The sequence below is a fragment of the Bombus fervidus genome, chromosome 18 (assembly GCF_041682495.2).
Source record: "Bombus fervidus isolate BK054 chromosome 18, iyBomFerv1, whole genome shotgun sequence".
NCBI lineage: Eukaryota > Metazoa > Arthropoda > Insecta > Hymenoptera > Apidae > Bombus > Bombus fervidus.
In genome coordinates this window covers 3,730,203-3,746,802 of record NC_091534.1, presented here as the reverse complement: position 1 = coordinate 3,746,802, position 16,600 = coordinate 3,730,203, and the positions used below count along the sequence as shown (strand labels likewise).

Below are 16,600 nucleotides of genomic sequence, written 5' to 3'. Positions count from 1 at the left end.
AACTTCAAGTTTTAACATGTCAGTCAAGTTCTCGCCTCTATAACTACCACGTCTAGCAACCTTCGGGTTCATCAACACGCTTTCCAAACACGGTCTGCTCACATCTAGTAGTGTAATCCAGTATAAATAAATACATATATAATATAACTGTGAAGTCCAGTTATATTCCAACCCAATCACCCCTTATTCTCCCACAAGAAATAAGGGGATCGTCCTGTTCGTGGTGTCGATTCGTATAATCGTAACGGGAATTTACGACTCCCGTTGACGCGCTATAACGCGACCGTCTCCCCGCGACTGGACGAATATACAGAGAGTTTGTGTCCAAATTTAGAGGTAGAAGGCGCAGGTGCAATCGAAAATGATTCACTAAGCGTTTATAGTTTTTAATGTATGATGACGTACAGTGGGAAAGAACATAAGCGTATGTTTTGACATAGAGTATAGTCGCGTACGAAAAGTACCTCTCTTTTCAATTAATCTTTGTATAAGTACGTATTTGATATTATTTAATAATAAATTGTGCTTAAGTGTGTAATACTTAGTTTTATTTATCCTTACCTCCAGTCTATTTACTATAAAAGATCGAATTATATAATTTATTTCAATCGTTTTGAAATTATTACGTTTTTGAAGCTCTAACAAGAATCGATGTAAAGTAATACGATTTTTATTAAGAAAGAAAACGTTTCGTTTTTAATAATGTACAGAGTTTTGTGTATATATAATATACATATCTAAAACAAGTTTTACTTATATATACTTGGAAATATACTTGGTTACGTATATAGTAATAAAAATATTACGTCTCGTGATCCTACCATATATTCTAATCCATTCTACGGCCAAGATATCCATCAAGTATTTAGCAGAGGTCCAATTGAACGCTCTCAAATTTTTACATAAATTTAACCATATTTAAAATTTATCATATCGCTCCATAATTTCTGTCTTTTCTTAAAACATGCATACAATATATCTTTCGGAATTTACATTTAGTTTGCTCTTTTATTTTATGAGAAAAATTTGTACTCTGCCTTGCCTACCGTGAGCGGTTATTTTGACCGCCGACAAAATATTTTAGTTATTCTTAAAATAAATGCAATCAGTATAAAGAAAAGGCTATCTCAAGGTCAAATGTCAAACAAAATCAGTAATAACAAATAATAGCAGCTGGTATAGCCGTAATCTTGTCCTAAAACATAATCCATCCCTCGATCAAGATAGCCACCAGCTATCAAGACCTATCAACTCAGACTGATAAAAATCCTAAGGAGCCGCTACAAAATTTAGCATTTTTTACAGTCCATTTTTACAAACAGTTTAACAGTGGAGGAGTTTCTTAGGGTTATTGCTCATTTCGATATAACACGGAAAAAGCTTTCCCAACTCCACACTCGAGTAACCGTTGGTGGAGAACGGACAATACTCATCAATGTTTTCGTATAAATATCGTCAACACAGACTATATTCTTACTTGCTATTGTCCATTCGACTAGAATACATCTCAGTTTGTTAGTCAATTGGACGCCATCTAAACTTATTATCTCTAAAACTCAGACAGAAAGCATCTCACGCAGAGTGTTTTGTGTAATGTTGTTATAACAGGAAAAATAAAGTCAAATTTGACAATAATTTTGTATTCCGTACATGGTACTATTCTGTAATAAATATTTACTCTAGAAATGCCAAGACTTTTCAAAAAAATATTATAAAAAGACAATAACGGATATAGAAGAAGATAGTTCAGTGTGCGATGAACAAGAAATTTCAACCGAATCAGAGTTGAATATTATAAATAAGCGTTTACGTAAGGGAAAAAGGAAAGAAATGATCGTTGACAGCAGAGAGTAAGACTGGGCCCGAGGAAACAGTTTAGAAAGAAATAGATGCAAGTCCCAAACCAGGTAGGACATCAGTTCATAATATTTTGAGGGATATGCTAAACGGCATATAATGGAAGAACAAGTAAAGACGGCATTTTATCTTATGTGAGGGACAAATCTCGGGAATTCGTATTTATATGGCGAGAATTCATTAATAAATCAAACGCATTTTTGTATAAATAACGAGCATTCCTTGAAGAATGGCAAGAATTCTTTGATAAATGACGAGAATCTGTGGTTAAATGGAGTGAATCCAGGGTCAGATGTCGAGAATCCGAGCGCAAATGCCAAATATCTATATATATATTAGTAATAATGACTGAATGAATAATAATGACTTTGCTGAAATTATGAGGTTTATACGATTTGATAAGAAGAGGGAAAGAAGCCAATGTTTACGAACCAATAAATTTGCAATGGTATCAACAGTATGGGGCCAATTTACAAAGAATTCACAAAATTGTTATAAATCTGGTGCATACATTACTTTTATATAAAGAATCGCAGGAAAAAAACCATGCAATAAAACCATCAACAAGTTGAAATTCATTATTACAAAAAACTTGTCAAGTAAAAAATTTCTGTAACGAGAATTGATTGTAAAATAAACGCAAATTAAAAAAAATGTAAAAAGTTGGAAAGGTTACAAAATTACGAAAATTTGTTTAAGATGCGGGAAATATTTATACGGCAAATGTACAGTTGATAATAAGATAATATGTAAAAAATGCAGTGGAGATATATCTGTGGCGGCACTCGACAGCAAAATACCACCGAAAGACACCAACTAGTATCGGACGGCGACAGCGCTGTGGTTAGCGCCTTGCGGGCACGGACATGGTGTGCTATGGAGACGACACCTTGGTCTTGGCCGGGGATCGCGGGTGGTACGAGACACAGAGGCTCGCGGAGACGGCCGTGGCGTGCACAGTGCGCGCCATTCGGAGACTAGGCCTGAACGTGTCGCCGACCAAGTCAGAGGCACTGGGGTTCTTCGACCATCGCACTAGAGGAGTCCCCCCCCCCTCCTGAACTCTGCGTGGACATTGACGGAGAGGAAGTACCGGTGATATCCCAGATGAGGTATCTGGATCTCACCATTGACAGCGGATGGACGTTCGGTCCACATTTCAATCTGCTGGTCCCGAAAGTGACGGCAGCAGCCAACGTCCTGTACGGTTTACTGCCGAACATCGGAGAAGCGAGAACCGGAGTGCGCCGCCTATATGAGGGAGTGATCCGATCGCGGGTCCTCTACGAGGCTCCCATATGGGCCGGAGATCTAATGGCCAACCGCCGCAGCCTGACCTTGCTGCGGAGACTACACAGGACGACCGCTATCCGCATAGCGAGGGGATATAGAACGATATCCCATGCGTCGGCATCAGTGCTAGCTGCGTCACCTCCGTTCGAACTGCAAGCCCTCGCATTCCAACAGGTGTACGACCACCTGAGGGATCTGGGCACGAGTGACGGGGGAACGCAGCCCACCAACTGTGACCGGCCGGTCCAAGAAGTCCGGAGGGAGGCAAATCGAAGGATATGGGAAAGGTGGCGCTCCCAATTGCTGGAGGAAGACACCACGCGGCCGCACCGAGCCGTTCGCGCCATCCTCCCCAACTGGGAGGCCTAGAGAGACCGCGGAAGAGTCCCACTCACATTCAAGACGACGCAAGTACTCACCGGTCACAGCGTGTTCGGGGAGTACCTGCTAAAAAATTCAAAGGGAGGTGACGTCCATCTGTCACCACTGCCAAGAGGAGGAAGACACGGCACATCACACACTGGAGCGCTGCTCAGCGTGGGAAGAACTGCGCCGCGTACTACGCCTCACCATCGGCGATAGGCTAGCCCCTGAAGCGGTCATAGAGGCCATGACGAGGGGCCAACAGGAGTTAGCCGCCATCCGCAACTACTGCGAGCAAGTAATTCTAGCGAAGGAACGGGCGGAGAAAGACAGAGAGAAGAGAGGCGACCCCGTCAGAGTGGTTCGCCGAAGAGAACCGATACGACACCGCGAGACCGCGGCACCGCCACTACCGCCGTCATAGAAGAGCGCGGTGAAGGAGCCGTCAGACTGAGGGGGGTCTGGGCCCCCCCTCAGACTCGCACGACGGCCCAGGGAATGCGGCACTAGGGGGGGGGGTCCCCACACCTTGCTGCCAAACTCAACCAGGATGCTTACCACAACAACAAAGGGAGACGACGACGAAGGAGTGTTGCGGTAGCAAATCTAAAGAAAGGAACCGGGATACTCCTGACAAGCGTCGTAAAAACCACCGTGGGGTTTTAGTCGGTAAGAGTCCGACACTACCCGCCGCCCTCCAGAGGGCGGCCAGGCGTCCATGAGGATTTCCCCAGGATAAAAAAAATAAAAGAAAAGTGGTTAGCGCTTTAGGTTACGAACGTTCGGGACTCGGGTTTCAAATCCCGGCACCGGAGTCCCATTTTTCTTACGCAGCATCTGAAATGAGAAGAAAAAAGCAGCAGTACCCTAGCAGCGACATCCACACCAGCAAATACAACTATCACGACTTATTCACCTCACATCTCTATAGAAATAAAAGTGTAATTCTATTTAAGCCTATAATTGGAATTAAACAAAAGTAAATTTGGACGAAATTTAAGAAAAGTTCATCATTTTATATACATTTAGTTATAGATTAACCATTATCTAAGTTAAGTCATAAAAACTACTACTTCTTTAATCACCGATCATTTTGACCGCACACGGTAGGAGTAGGTGTACACGGAGTGTCGGTAGGTTTAGCGTTAATTACGTAAGATTTAGAGATTTTTCTTACTGTCGAGGCCCTTAATTTATACAATACATACTGAAAATTGGGACACTCCTTAGAGTTATTGCTCATTACGGTGAAATATGGTATAAGAGATACTCGAAGGTCGCTTGCACGGGCGAATAACCTTTGGTGGGGGGCGGCGACCACCCATCACTAGTTTTCCTTCCCGATAACATCATCGCCAAATAACGCTTCGCTAAAAACACCTTCTACATCTATTACACATAACATTCGTAGACATTAAATTCTTGAAAGATTGTTGGAGAGAAATAGTGATATTTTAATTGATAACTTAGTGTTAAGCAATATTTTAATTGTTATCTCGTTGTGAATATCATTCAAACCACCTCTATTATCTTAATCGAAACCGAAATCAACGATCGGCTCATTCGTGACGTCGATTATCGAATCAAAACGAGAAATTACGACTGTAGTTGACGCGCTATACTGCAAACGCGTCTCCCCGCGAATACGATCGAATAACAGTACATTGAATAACAAGGAAATTACTTTATATTTATACTTATATACCGAAAAAACTAGGTGGATTTCAAGTTTTATTTGATGTAGACCATAATATTAACACTTTGACTGCCACGTTGGTCATATATGACCGGCCACGGTTTCTCCTGTGACGCCACGGTGGTCATTGGTGACCGGACCGCTTGAACTTCTTACAATTGTAAAAATTGTATGAAAATTGACAGTTAGGGCATTTTGAATATAACCGATAAATAGAAGATACTTTGAAACAAAAGGTGCCCCATTGAGCAATTAAACATTTTTATTAGAACATCAATAAAAAAAAGAATGAGAACAAATCTTGTATCTAACGGTGCACTGTGTTTGCATCCATATCTTTGAGGGGTAATCTACGAATATTATTATAAACACACCTTAGAAAATAATCGTAAATGTTGCTTTATAATCATATAATTGAAGTTAGAAGTGCGCACATACCTTACTATTATATATAGAATGAGCAAATACTGTTTATTAATATCTTCTACACATTTCAACGATATATTCTGGACGTTTTGCTTACGACGATATAGCCTTATTATAATATGTCGCTATCAACTGTTAGCAAGGCACCACGATGGTCACCCGTGACCACCAATAAGATAAACGGTTCATTGGGGAAGAATGTTGTCTTATATCATCAATTTATTATTATTTTGCCATTATATGTTTTGAATAATAAAAATACTCCCGTGGCGTCCTGAGCGAAACATGTGGTTTCGGCGTAGCAGTCAAAGTGTTAATATCTATAATTGACTAAACTGCAACCGTAAAAATCCAATACCCGAAAATAATATAAAACAAAATTATCCGTAATAAATACTATTACTAGTAGAAACGAGTTGAAATTTCATAACAGATCAATATACATATAAAATTCTCTTTTAAAGAAGGAAGTAGACCGAGATACGAAGTTAGTATATATATACTACTACAGTCGGGGACATAAGAGAAGAAGAATAAAAGAGGGATGAAAAGCGAAACAGCAGCCGCTGAGTGGAAGTCGCATACGAAGCTCTGGGTAACTTGTCACTTTCCCTTAATCCGGATCAGCGGGACGACGGAACACCGGGCGATGTTCAGGCTTGCACCGTTAAATATTCAGAAGAAGTCTGGCCAGGTGTAAATCAGAGAGGCAAACCGCCCTCTCTGCCAACCCCTTCTTGGCTCTCCGATGCATTGCTCCCACGTGGATGCTTCGATACACATACATACATTCGACTATACGACTCATCCCAACATGTTCTTTTTCGACGTGGACGGGCCAATGAGATTTAACTACTATTCTTTGTTATTTACACCCGCTGTCCACCGTGAAAAAGAGAAGGGCCGTGAACAAAGCGCGCGCTATTCGAATAAAAGTGAGGTCGTTTAATGTGGCCCCCGAGTAATTGTTTAATTCCATCGCCGAGAGAATGGAGGCACGAGATTTTGGAGCGATGGTGTCTTGGAAAGAGTAAAAGAAAGGGAGGGATAGATTATTTCTATGGGAAGGTTAGGTTAAGGTTAAACCACCTGACTATCACGTTCAACGAAGAACTATGAAAATGCTGATTATGAAATTGTACAAATTGTTAAAAAACGAAACGTAGGAAAATAAAACTTTTACATATACGTACTATTGTAAAAAGCTATTTTCCACATTTCGGTTTACCTATAAACGCACAAGCGTTTCTCGGTCTAATCACTAGCTTATAAACTTATATGCATTTCGAAACGACGAGCGACGAATTCTTCGTGTTATTCTTAAGGGGTGGCATGACGGAGGGCAGAACAGAAAAGAGGGGGAAAAGGAAGGTGGTTGCGAGTCTCTTATTGGGGTTCAAGAAATATATGGGCGGAAATAAGCCCCTGGCATCGCCAAGATGAAAGGACGATAAAGGCAGGTCGAGTGACCGGAGGCATGCAAATTGATAGTAATAGCTATCCTCCACTGTCTGTCTACCTTCGAGTCCCTTTTCCATGTTCTTTAGAGGATTCTCCCCCCCCCCTCTCGCCACATCCTTGGAATCCTCGCGTGCGCCATGTGACATCGATCATTTTGATTTACCACCGTTTACGTTATTATCCGCAGGAAACGCAACGAGACAAAAGGAACTACTCTATCTTGATTATGCCAACTGCCGACTGATTTGTATGTTTTCGACATCAATACGAGTTTCAGTTTCAGTTTCAATCCATATTTCGTGTGTTTGACTTCTTGTGGAGGGAAGAAGAGATATTATCGTAAGTACTTGGAAGAATGTTTTTAGATAAGGAATGTATGTATATAAATGAACTAATCATGCTTGAAGAGGTTTGATTATATTTGAGATGGAGAATACTAAAGAATGCAAAATATCGAGAATACGAAATGATTATTCTTAATCGAATTTTATTAACTTGGGACTTTTACGAAGCTTTTATGCAAGAACTTCGCTAATAAATTTTCAGTTTCGAATGTTTAGAGTGGTATAACTGAAACCCTCAAATTCCTAAGTTTCTTTAGACTATTCGCAAAAATATCACAACTTATATCGAAAAAACCAAAACTAAAAAGCAAAGCAAACCAATGTAAAATAAAAAGTCACTCTGTCATTATTCACGCAGCTCAAGAATCACGAGTTTCTTGATAACAAGCATTCATCAGCGAGGGAGTTGCGACAAAACATTTTTGAATCAGCGGGAAGCAGAATCGTTGCTTTTCGGGTGAAACTGTGCGCATAGCGACCAAGAGCCGAAGCATGAAAAAGATTTTCAAGCGGCGCTGGTCTTTTCCCCGTTCTGGGTTCGGTGAAAGACTTTCGCCACGCGGAGAAGTTGGCCGCTGGAAAATACCTGGATACGTAGGGAACCACTCGACCCAAAAAGCATTCGAGGAGGTTGTCGACGAAATATGAACGACTAGCATGAATACAAGCCAGCGGGATCGGGTTTGCACGCGTTATTCATCCTTGCGGGGTTGTTTCACCGTCGACACACCGCGCTACGAAAAGTGCAGGCGCAAAAGTATGCGACCTCTTGAAAATCTGCGAGAGCATCACTCGAAACTTAAAACTTGCGGAATGTAGGTACTGAAACATATGCTTCTTTACCGCGCGTATTTCGCCCCGGGGCAAGATACTCTCTCAAGATCGGACCAGTTCCCATAAAACTACCAACTACGCGAGGACAACTCTTCGGTTTTGACCCGGTTTCGTCTACACGATTCTTTAATTCAAAGATATGAAATTGGAAATACGAAATATATTTCAAATGTTTTGCGAATATCGTTGCCATATTTTTCCGATATAAAAATTATAGGAGAAGATTAGGTATACCTAATATCTAAAATATGACAATCAGTAACTTTGAAATCAATGTTTTTAGTAAATATTTCTCAAGAGAAATCTCGCAACTAAATTTGATAAAAAGTTTTAGCGATGCGATTGCTTAAGCGTGACTTGAAAATTATCCACGTGAAAACCTTCACATAAATAGTCCATAATATACATAATCATATTTCGCTAGTTATATTTTACAAAATGTAGAACTTTATTTAAAGATATGAGACGTAATCGGTGATTCGACGTCTAATAGAGGGTGAAAGGAGGAAACGAAATAATTCCAGTGGAAAGATTACGTCATAAACAATCACTGAAACTCGACGTGTCAATGGGAGGATTAAGATTCATCGTCTTTCACCAGGATGGGATACACGCTCACAATGTTTTACGTTACGGAGGAAAATGCTATTCCGGTTGGCTCAGTCACAGTCCCTGATGACTGTGCAAAGAGCTTGGTATCCATCAACCCACATTGTTCCCCCTCATCCCTTTCATTACTCTAACCCGCCTTACCACTCTATACCCTATCACACTTGCTGCCGCTTACCGTGGAATTTCTTTGTCCCGAAAATGATCGTCGCAGAACCATTGAAAACAGGCTAGATCGTTACACATTCTTGCTCTTTAAGCAGAACTTTACCTCTAAACTGCGTCGCCAGTCCCTATTACATTATTACGATATCTATGTTTCATTTATTCATCATTATTTTATTTAGATCACTGGTAAAATATATGATAAGCAATGTCTATATTCAATAGCTAATTTTATATATAGCCTATGAAAACTATCCTTTTATTTGGCTGTATTAAATATTTCGTTTGCACACTGGTGTAACGATTCCTTAATTGGTTATGCATAAAATTTCATAGATTTATCGCCTATTTACTTGTAATATCACATATGTAATGTTAATGTTTATATTTATTCAATTAATATTCTTGTTAATATTGATGTTCATATTTATGTAATTATGATTGTCGTTAATATTAATGTCTATAGTAATTATCAATTAAAAATGCTGAATAAATTCAACGTCATATATTGATATGTAAATATAAATGATTTTGTAACAAAGTGCATTTTTAAGCAGACTATTGTGACGGACTATAAGTACGTTAAATCAGGTATTGATATAATAAAATCGTCTAAGAAATTGGATATTCTTAAACTAACGAAATATTTTAAAAAATATACTAAAACCATTTCTGTTCGTCTACACTGTTTCCTTTTCATGAAAAGCTATTTGAAATCTTGATCTCTTTAGACCGTATAAATCAAAAGATTCAACGTCCTTTTACCAATTAAGGTATCCCATTCCTGAGCAACCTTAAAAAAGAGAGAAGAAAAAAAAGGAATCTCTCAACGAGAGCTTTCAAGCTTTCCATTTTCATATCCAACGATTTCCTGAACGTCTAACGATCATTATGCCTGTCTACTCGGTCGTGATGAAAATCTCATACCGGATAATGAAAATCATTCAAATTGTATTTATGAATTCGAAAGTTTTTCCTACAAACCACAGCGCCGCGGCCGAGCCCGTAAGAAACTTTAAATAAAATTCATTTGGGAGATTCGTGATCCGGTATTACCATAAATTTGCAAGCTATCCACCGCAGTCTTGGAATTTATTTCAGCTTCAGCTAGCAGGACAATCCTGAGAGAAGAGAGAATCTCGAAATTCTGCCGTGAACGCACTTACGAACTTCTTTTCCATCGTAATGGTACTTATAAGTTGTTAGACGCATAAGGAGGACATTGTTATACGTATAATGCTCGATTATAACATAGATTGAGCTAATTTTAGGAACCTACCTTTTTTTCATAAATAAAATTTTAATTACGCAATTTGCTTCACAAACCGATAAGTTATAGATAGACATCGGAAAAGATTTGTTTCGTCTACTAAATATTATAAAAAGCATTATACTTTGGATATTTTTTTTTTTTTTTTTTTGCAAGTCGAATTTTTCTATAGATGCATAAATATCTGCAATCTAAGTACAGATGTAGAAACAAATTTTATTAATACAGAAAACACGCAACGTAATCAGCATGAACGCCGAATTCAATGATCTCGATGTAACAACACGTTGAGCGCGACAAGGGACATTTCTACGCGTGGAGCAGTAGTGTCGTTCTCCTCGTACTCGTAATGTAATGTCCTCGCGAGAACGTACCGGGAACTACATTATCCCCTGTTGCACGCCGGCTACATCCCCTGACCAATTGTCCCGGTTGTAAATTACCAGGGCCAGACCCGAATTCCGCGTGGGATTCCTCGTCGTCGCACTTACGAGCACGTGTGCGTGCTCTTGAACGCGTAAACATCTCGGCCCAGTGCCAGTCTACGGATTATGCGCGTGAATTTCGAAGGTCGACACTCTCTACACAGACACGAATACGACGAGGATACAGGCGCTAGAAGCAATCGATGACAAGGAGCACGTCGATGCTTCAAATCTCTCTTGCACAAGTGGCGCGACTTTTTTATCGATTTCTGTAATGTTATAAATTGAAGGGAATAATGAAGGATTTTTTAATTCTGACTATATAAGGTATGATAAAAATGGCAAAGAATGTTTCATATTAGGTTCGTGAATTGTAATATTTGGCGATAAAGATCGGACCAAATACACCTACTATGAATAAACAAATATGTTTCACCCTCTGAGTATCAAAAACGAGTACTTATATATATACAGGAACACGTATTAAATACTTTAGCTATTTCGTACATTTTCGAATATTTTTTGCATTCTATACATAATCGTACAGTTAAATTTTTCAAAAATGCATGAATATCTTACTAAACGGTACGCATCAACTACAAACCTGAATTTTTCACAGAGTACAAATTACCACCGATAATTACATCTCTAAGAGTAACATTCCTTCATCAGAAAACCATTTGCTTTCTCGAAGAGAGCTCACTGCGTCGAGATACCGATCGACGGAATCTTCGCACGTTTGCTCGTTTACACGCTCCCTGCTGGTTGCCCTCCGCCTTCTTCCACTACCTTCTCTCTACACCTGGTATAATTCCCCATTTAACATCCGGTTCTCGTACTAACGATATATCGGCAATTGCGCTCAGTTCCCTTCGTTCCAACCAGCATGTCTTCTATTCCCATCTTCTCTTCTTCCTTCCTGTTAGTAGGATTTCCTACAAGCGTTAGACTCGTACGTTTGACGTATGCTTTCACCGCTTTCGACTAGATACGACGGCCATATGCAGATAAGATTTTCTACAAGCGTGAAGCAGTACAACTTTTGTATTTTCAATTAGCCCCTTTAGAATCACGGACTTTTAGAATTAACATTCTTTTGGATTCTTAATAATCAGGACATTCAGGAATTATTTTCGTAGTACCCTCGAATTCTTAGCTCTAAGAAGCTTGAAATGTATGAAATATTAGTATCCAGTAAGGAATAATATATGTTATTTTCGTGAAATTTCAAAACGTCTCCTATACACATAAAATTCGTCAATGTTTTCTGATAACTAACTAGATATTTTGTGAACCACTGTTGGAAATTCGAGGATTAAACCGGATGCGCACCCATAGGCAAGAAGCGCATGCGTCGCAGGAAACGGTACGCATTGCGGTTGTAATATCGTGGCTCGGCCGTTTCACCGCTGCGAAGATATAGTTAAAGCCCTCTGTGGCTTCTACATCTCTGTTTCTCTTTCTGTTAGCCTTCTCGCGATTCTCTCTAGCCGAACATATAACGACGCCACCTTTTGCCATCTTACCGAATTGGGACGAAGGAACAAGGGAATCTGGAGGAGGAAAATGTAGAAACGACCGGAGAACTTGGCGAGAGCTTTGTATTATATGGAGCTGGTATGTCGCGCGACTTGAAAACCGCGCCGAAGGATAGCGAACATGTCCGAATCACTGACGATTATTGCCGAAAAATGCCGAAGTGTAGGAAGTTGTGACTTGCGCGCAACTTACTGGACTATTCAAAATAATTTATAGCGTGTTTGACAGTCGGTATTAATTTCAGGTCATTGTTTTAAAAATGTATCGAAGATAGTATGTAGGATGTGTAATTAATATATCTGTGTTTTGGCCCGTGTAGTTTCTAAAACGGGTACACATGTACTAACATATTCGTGAGATTGTTGATGTATAACGGTTTCATTAAGCAGCATACATTTGTATATAAAATAACATGGAAAAGAGAAAATTGATTTTGATTCTAAATTTCAAACAGCACATCGAATTTGAATTCAGTTGCATTCGACAAAATACTTGTCAGTATGTAATAATGCTTTGTGTTTCTTCGAACACCGACAAATGTAGCCGCGGAATTTGGCATAATAGACCATGCATGCAATCGGACGAAATAAACGCTACAAGATTAAAATAAACTCTTGCTTTTCAAAATATTCACATTGCAAATAAATATCGTACAATATATTGAATTTTCTCTATTAAAAATGGAAGGGGCAATTTCTTTTTTGTATATATGATAGCGAATGCAAAAATGTTTAGAAGATAGTCAATATTGAAAAATATCATAATTTTACAAAAAAAAAAAAAAAAATATCGAATATATACGATGAATTGATATAATATACGCCAGGATAGATGATCATTAAACTAAACTGATATTCTGCGCGAATTAAATTACCTGGAAAAGCTGAAAAGAAGAAAGCAATTCCTACTCAAGATATACCGCTTCTTGTATTTGATTACACGAACGTACTCTTGCTTTAAAATACGAAGCAATTAACAAGGGTCGAAATCTCAACCGAGAAACTGGAATCGGAAAACAGAGGAAAGGGGTTAAACACGACCCCCGGTTTCTTCGTTCGTTCACAAAACTTCCAGGCATCCCGTTAAACTCGCTCGATTTCTCCTGTGCACGCGCACTTACCGGCGCGATTATTGTTTCCGGCATGCCGGAACATATATCCGGTAGCACATTTCGCGCGGTATTAAGGCGCCTATATTCTCAGACAACAACAACTCTACTCTCCAAGGAGACAAAGTTGGTTCGGTGTTCTATGTTACGGCTATGGGCTAACAACAACGCTCAAGGGAACCAGGAACGATATAGGCATTCAACAGCTTTGATGCAACTACACTAACTTTCAAGAATATGTATCGCTCATTTGCTGCAACAATGAATTAAAAAATCACGATTTTAGGGGAAAGAAGATTTTAGAGTTTGAATCTTTCGTTAGAATTTTCTATGAAAAATTGCACTAAAATATCAAATTTATATAATAATTTAACTAATACTTAGTACTAATAATTTATATATCAATTTAACTAAGAAGTTAATAATTATTTATTATATTGTTAATTTATCATTAATCTGTACACTTTGGTTAAATTCACATATTATTATTACCACAAATAGATCAAAATGGTATTTCTGTACGGTAGTATACAAGCTTTCAATGAAGCTCCAATTGGAATAGAACAACATAGTGTAGTATCGTGGACAAAAGGCCTAAAAGATATCGGGTAAACCATAAACATTGTCGCGAGCCGAGATGCCGACAGGCCTATCAATGTGTCGTCGGTCCTTCAGTTGAATAGTTTCGTAAAAAAAAAGGCCTACGTGACTGGCCACGAGCGTGACACGTGCGTGGTGAGACTAAAACAAAAGGACAAAAGGATGCTAAGGTAGAAAGACAAATTCACAGTCAGTGTCAGTGGAGAAGTCAAAAAGTGTGAATCGAGAAGTCAGAGACTGCGAGTTGCGTTGTCGAGATAGAGTTGCTAGCGTTTTGGAGAGTGTGGTCCGCGCGCGAGAGAGAGAGCGTTGGATCCGTTGTAACGAGAATTGCAAATTGATTATTAAGTTGTCTAAAGTATAATACGTTATTGCGATTAGTTCACGTTAAACAACCATCGTTTTTCTGTTTAATCAACATCTGTACAATCCATTCATTCGTAAATAAATCATCATTAATTATTAGTATTTCCCGATACTACAATAGCCTGTAGATTTTTTGCATTGATCTCACAGGACTCTGATTAGGCTTACAATACTTTGCTCTCACGACAACATCACACGATTTGTTTCCTACTTGATGCCACTTTGAGTATATCGCAGGAAACACGTTATATGCCTGCTTTAATTTTATTATTTTTATTATCAAAACATGTTATATAACTTTACTATGTAACGTATTTTGCTATATGTACAGTGTACTTGCAGATTAAGAAAAGAATAGAGAGATTCGAATTGTTCATACAGATTAATTTAATTGTTCATACAGATTAATTTAATTGTTAAATATCAAAAGCAAAACCAATGTAATAACAGCTTTAAACAGCATCTGAAAAACGATAACATCCAAGGAAACCACTTGCGATTGAAAGAGTCGTATATGGGAAAATTCAAAGGTTTATTATAAATTGATATAAAAGGATTACTCTGAACATTTTTCAATGATTTTCTATGCAACAATAATATAATATTTCTATATAATAACTTTCTCTGTTAATGTTGTACATTATTTGACATTCTTTACTGTGAATTACCCATATTTGCTTATCAAACAAATTTAAATTGACTTGTGTTGCAGATATCTACCCTGTTCTATAAATTATTTCAAGGAATCTAAATATAACAGCTGTTTCTTCCATATTTATGTAAAAATGTATTGGATAAGTTTTCAAGTAACCGATACTCTGTGACGCCATCATTTCTTTTTAACAAAATTTCAGCTGATTATAATGATGTTTTTATAAATTAAAAATTTTAAAAATTTATAGCTATTGCTTAAAAAATGTTTATTTTTGGATTTACTACCACTGCACATTTTTTCACGATATCATACATTAATATAATCTTTTTATCTTTTCCTACAGTCCCCCAGATCTAGCAACATGCAGATCTTCGTTGAGACCTTAACAGGGAAAACTATTACTCTTGAAGTTGAAGCTTCTGACAAGATAGAGAATGCGAAAGCTAAGATCCAAGAAACAGAGGAGATTATTACCATCACTGCTAGCAATTCTCAATAGAAACATATGCAAGATAACTGGGATATTTCAATTTAACTGCATCGTTTGCAAAGATTACAGTCCATTGGGCCACAAGATTTAAATATTAACGTAAAGACAAAGAAGATCTTGATACTAGTCTTGAATACGTGCTTGAATTTAGTCCATTGCGCCAACAAAATGTTCCTGCAACTACGAATGATAAAAATGTATTTGGGGAAGGTACACCAACGCCATCACGTTACAGGATACCTCCAAGAGCATTAATTCTCAATTCAGAAGAAGCAAAAACGTTTGCTTTACTAAAACATTACGGATTAGGTCAATACGTGCCTATATTTCTTGAACAATATATATATACATATATATGTATGTATGTATGTATTTTAGTTTGAGATTGATTTGTTTATGACTTAAAACTAATGAAGATTTAATTGAAATTGATTTAATTGAAATATGAAGCTGACAGAAAAGCTATATTAAAAGTGATAAACAGATCATAAAAATATCAGCGACACAAAAAGAATTTATTACCTTTTCTTAATTATGTCTAATTCTAATTATTTATTATTATTTTATTTGTTATAAAAGCTAAAGCTGATTTAATGTATAAATTTAAAATTATTAATTAAGTATTATTTCTTATACTAACTTAGTACAGTTAAGAACACATATGATACATTTCAATTTTTGCTTACAAAGATACATTCACATACATTTACATACGAAATGGCTGTAAAATTGTTGTATTCTCAATGTGTGATAATACTTTATTAATAAGTACACATTTTGTTTGCTTTAGGATCATGCGGAATTGAACGCACATTTAGACAATCGTTCAATTCACTATCCTTCATTTGATCCAACTGATTTATTTTTGCCATTGTCTCCGCGATATTGTTTTGATCCTATTTAATAAATTAGAGAATAATTATATGCAACTTTAACTTAATCATACTGAATTTAGAAACATAAATATGTGTATACTGATAAATATGAGCTGCTACCTTTATCAGATTTAGCTTTTGATAGTTTCTCCTTTAGCGTCAAATGTTTTTGTCTTTGATCTTTTTCTTCCGGTAGCTATTTTTAAATAGAAAAGTTTATAAGC

At 37.8% G+C, this 16,600-nt stretch overlaps 1 protein-coding gene across 1 annotated transcript; it reads left to right on the top strand.

The window, feature by feature from the left end:
* The first annotated feature begins 2,964 nt into the window (after positions 1–2,964).
* On the top strand, positions 2,965–15,510 carry LOC139996708 (uncharacterized). Its single transcript, XM_072021236.1, has 2 exons — positions 2,965–3,414; positions 15,355–15,510. The coding sequence occupies exons 1-2, from the start codon at positions 2,965–2,967 to the stop codon at positions 15,508–15,510; spliced, it is 606 nt and encodes a 201-aa protein (XP_071877337.1).
* The last annotated feature ends 1,090 nt before the right edge of the window (positions 15,511–16,600 follow it).

Coding starts and splice junctions, on each gene's coding strand:
- LOC139996708 (XM_072021236.1), top strand. CDS start 2,965: ATGAGGTATCTGGATCTCACCATTGACAGCGGATGGACGTTCGGTCCA. Junction 3,415..15,354: donor TCCAAGAAGTCCGGAGGGAG/GCAAATCGAAGG, acceptor CTTTTCCTACAG/TCCCCCAGATCTAGCAACAT.